Genomic DNA, 3,983 nt, shown 5'->3' with positions numbered 1-3,983 from the left:
CCGCCCCTCGCACGCCTCCCCGCGGGGCGCAGCCCCCACCGGCCACTCACCTCCGCCGGCCCTGCTGGGAGCCGTAATCATCCTCCTCCTCCTCCTCCTCCTCCTCCTCCTCCTCGCTCACTCCCTCCCTCCGTAGCCACCGCCGGGCCGGGCCGGGCCGCCCCCGGCTCCGCGCCGCCGCGGGCCCCCGCGGAGCGGCGGGGAGGAGGACTACGAGCCCCGTGGTGCACGGCGGCGCGGGCGCGCCTGCGCGGCGGGGGCAGGGGGAGGAGGCGGAGGCGGAAGCGGCGACGGGACCGCCTGCCGCGGCCGGGCGCGGCGGGGCCGGGCCGGGCGCCGCCATGCCCCGGGACAACATGGCCTCCCTGATCCAGCGGGTGGCGCGGCAGGCGCGCATCACCTTCCGCAGCCCGGGGGGGCCGGCCTTCGGGGAGAACCTGCACCGGCTGCAGCAGCTGCTGGACGAGGTGCGCGCCGAGGACTTGCACTTGGCGCCGCGGGGGCCGTCGGCGGCGGCGGCGGCGGCGGGCGGGGGGTTCCCGTGGGCCGGCGTGGTGCCGCCCGTCAGCTACATGCACATCTGCGAGACGGAGAGCTTCAGCATGGGCGTGTTCCTGCTGCGGAGCGGCGCCTGCATCCCGCTGCACGACCACCCGGGCATGAACGGCATGCTGAAGGTGCTCTACGGCACGCTGCGCATCGCCTGCATGGACACGCTGCCCCCCGCCGCCGCCGCCCCGCCGCCCGCCGCCGCCGCCGGGCCCTGCCACCGCGCCCTGTTCCGCTCCCGCCAGCACTACACGCCGGCCTCGCCGCCCTGCCTGCTCTCGCCGCACACCGACAACCTCCACCAGATCGACGCCGTGGACGGGCCCGCCGCCTTCCTCGACATCCTGGCGCCGCCCTACGACCCCCAGCACGGCCGGGACTGCCACTACTACCGCCTGCTGGAGGGGCCGCCGGCGGGCGCCGAGCCGCCCGGGCTGCCGCGGGAGGTGTGGCTGATGGAGACCCCGCAGGCCGCCGACTTCTGGTGCGGGGGCGAGCCCTACCCCGGGCCCCGCGTCTGCCTCTGAGGCGGCGGCGGCGGCCCGGGCCCGGTGGCGGCCTTTGGGACGGTTGGCGCTCGCCCCGCCCCCCGCGCGCCGGCCTGAGGGGAGCCCGCCCGGCCCCCGCCACGGCCCCGGCCGGCGGCACCGCCGGAGCCACGGCTGCGCTTTGCCTGGTGAGCCGGGACGGGACGGCGGGAGCCGGCGGGGGCTCCCCGGGAGCGCTGCGGCTCAGAGACTTTCACCTTCCCCGGGCCTGCCCGGCTTCACGAGTCGGGGGAAAGAAAGCGCCAGAGCGTGTTTTGTTTCCTTTGGGCCGATGTGGAGGAGCGGCACGGTTAAACTTCTGCTCAGCTGAACGGTCGGGGGGAAAATAATCCACCTTCCTCTGTAAATAGTTAGGGCCGCGCGTCGGTGAGGAGGGATCGGGCTCCGGCAGGGCGAGCAAACGCAATAAGCCTTGTGGCGGGGCTCCCCCCCGCTAGGGCCGCCTGGCGCCGGTGGGCTGCGGAGTGCGGCCGCCCGGGCTGGGTAGGGGCTGGGCAGGGGCTGGCCTGGCTGCGGCCTGCGGGCGCTCCGGAGCGAGTCTCAGCAAGAGCTGTACCCTGCCAGCAAAAACCAAACCCAGAAGAACTCCTGAGCCAGGACGTGCTCCTCCAGTACATGCCAGCGATCCCCAGGGCTGGAGTTAAGGGAATTCCCGCTCCGCAGGGACACCGTCAGGTTCAGAATGACTTTCTAACAGTTCTTTAAAGCGTTGCATATAAGATCTCGCTATTGCAACTGAGAATTACAGAATACGTCTATGCATACTTCCTTCAGCTAGGAGAAGGAGGCTAGTCGGCTGCTAATTAACCTCGCTTGGAACCTCTCGTGCAGCAGTGGCAGAGGGTAGCGGAAACTGGGCATCTTAAGAGAAAAAACAACTATCCACTGTAGCGCCGTGGAAGCTATTCTAGAAACATGACGTATTTGCAAACTCAATGTATATACAGCGGCGTGCATACCCTAGGTACAGATAAGATTTGACCTGATGTCTTCTCTTTAAAATGCAGTCTGTGTTTTTATACGGACAAGTGAACGCTTTGGGCTTTTGAAGCCTTGCGGTTTCCCTCTTTATACTATTTATAAAGACTACTTTTTCATAAGGCTTTTAAATAAACGTAGCGTAGAAGAGACACCGTGAATTTGGCCTTGCTGTGATGGAAGCAGTCTGGAGATGGAGTTTGTCCACAGCAGGGGATGCGATCTTTCTAACAAGGGAGAAACTTTTTCTGTAGGTGAAATACTCCGTCTGCACTGCAGGGACTGGTCTTGTGCCCGTTCATCCTAACGCACACTTTGTTCCACAAGCCTGTGCCGGGGCAGCCTTGGCCCTCCTGGTCACGATGTGGGAATTTGAATAAGAAAACGCAGCTTAACCGACCTCCTAAGTGACGTACCAACCTGCTCCAGAAATCGTTCCACAAGTGGCTTTAATTTTTCTTTGTGTATTTATAAAAGCAGACTTGTTTTTCCTGTACAGTGGCTTGTATGTGATTTTTTTTTTTTTAAATGATTCTGATACGGCATTGCTTTTTTTTTTTTTTTTCCTGTGAAAGAATGAGTGTAAATGTACAGTCGGCATTATGCATTCACAGATTAATTCTTTTGCAAGGAAAAATTGGTGGAAATTATTTCAGGCGATTTCCATTTACTCTTGCAGCACTTTAAAGTGCCTGATACTTCTGCAGCTGGCTTACCTGTTTTTCCTGGAATTCCCCTGCAGCTTGGCGTTAGTTAATGTGCAACAATTCTCTATCGAATGCAGTCATTAACTACAACGCAATGCCTCCCTATGTTACAGCCTATTTCTAACTCTCCCCGATGCTAATGAAGACCATCATCCTTTTTCAGGAGTTCACAAAGAAGATACCGTGGTGCATGCAAACAGCTGTACTGGAAAAACAAACTGCGACAGCATTTTTTTATCTCGTCTGCTCTGTCCTGCCCTTAGGTCTTTCTGCTTGGTTTTTAATTTTTTTCTCCATGTCTAAAACCTAGTCGAGATGTTTAATGGGGTAGGTCTTTAATGTGTCTTTCTGTAGAGGACAGCATGGTCCCTTACACTGCGGAGTGCTGTTAACAACTGTCGCAAAACCTATTTCTTTTTTTTCTTTTAATAAAGGTGTTAGCATCAAAGTATTAAAGCCGGGAAAAATAGCAAAGAAAACCTGAGATGCATTAAAGAAAAGCCTCTTTGTGTAACTTCTTGCTTACTCAGTAATTGAAACTTACTTCATGTGTTCTGGATATCTGTAAGCAGAAGGTTTAAGTCTGTAATGCCGTTCCTTCTCTCTGCAGTCTGGTTATTGTGTTTTCACAACAGCAAAATTACTGTTATTGCTGACTTATAGAATAAATACCGGATATCTCACCACTGACCAGTCATTACTTCCCTTCACAAGTACGACAGTCGTGAACCAAGTATAGTGCAGAGTGTGAACCAAGTATGGTGCAGAGCACAAGTTTCTTTCGCCTAACGGTCCACAGGGTGCGGCTGGCCTCTCTGAAAGGTGACGCTTAACGCTGGCTTCTCAGCCCAGATCTTCCGCCGGCGCCCCGCAGACATGTCCGAGCACACACGGTGCTGCTGCTTTGGCTGTTGGTGTAAGGCAAAGGCACGGGGTTAAGGTCGCCGATGCTATTGCACAGCGTAAGGTTCTCCTGTAGCCGTGTGCTAGTCATCGGCAGTTTCCTTCATTCAGCTCGTTTACAATTCATGTGGTTCATCTCGTTTTGGTTTTGACCGGGGTTTTAATCTTCTAGCGTGGCTGCAGGGGTTCGGAGAGCAGGAGCGGAGCCTCGGACCGCGCGCCTGGGTAGCCGAGATCCCAGTGCGGCTCACGACGCCCTGGCTGCGACTGAGCGGCCGTTATCCGAGGCCATGGCAGT

At 58.2% G+C, this 3,983-nt stretch overlaps 1 protein-coding gene across 1 annotated transcript; it reads left to right on the top strand.

The window, feature by feature from the left end:
- The first annotated feature begins 308 nt into the window (after positions 1–308).
- On the top strand, positions 309–3,465 carry ADO (2-aminoethanethiol dioxygenase). The gene has a single exon (XM_074830338.1). It carries the CDS (start codon positions 342–344, stop codon positions 1,074–1,076), a length of 735 nt encoding a protein of 244 aa, XP_074686439.1. The 5' UTR covers positions 309–341; the 3' UTR covers positions 1,077–3,465.
- Positions 3,466–3,983: the final 518 nt, after the last annotated feature.

Source organism: Strix aluco, chromosome 7 (genome assembly GCF_031877795.1).
Source record: "Strix aluco isolate bStrAlu1 chromosome 7, bStrAlu1.hap1, whole genome shotgun sequence".
In the NCBI taxonomy this organism is placed as follows: Eukaryota; Metazoa; Chordata; class Aves; order Strigiformes; family Strigidae; genus Strix; species Strix aluco.
Note: the sequence above shows the minus strand (reverse complement) of the source record. Positions and strands in the feature narration are given on the sequence as shown.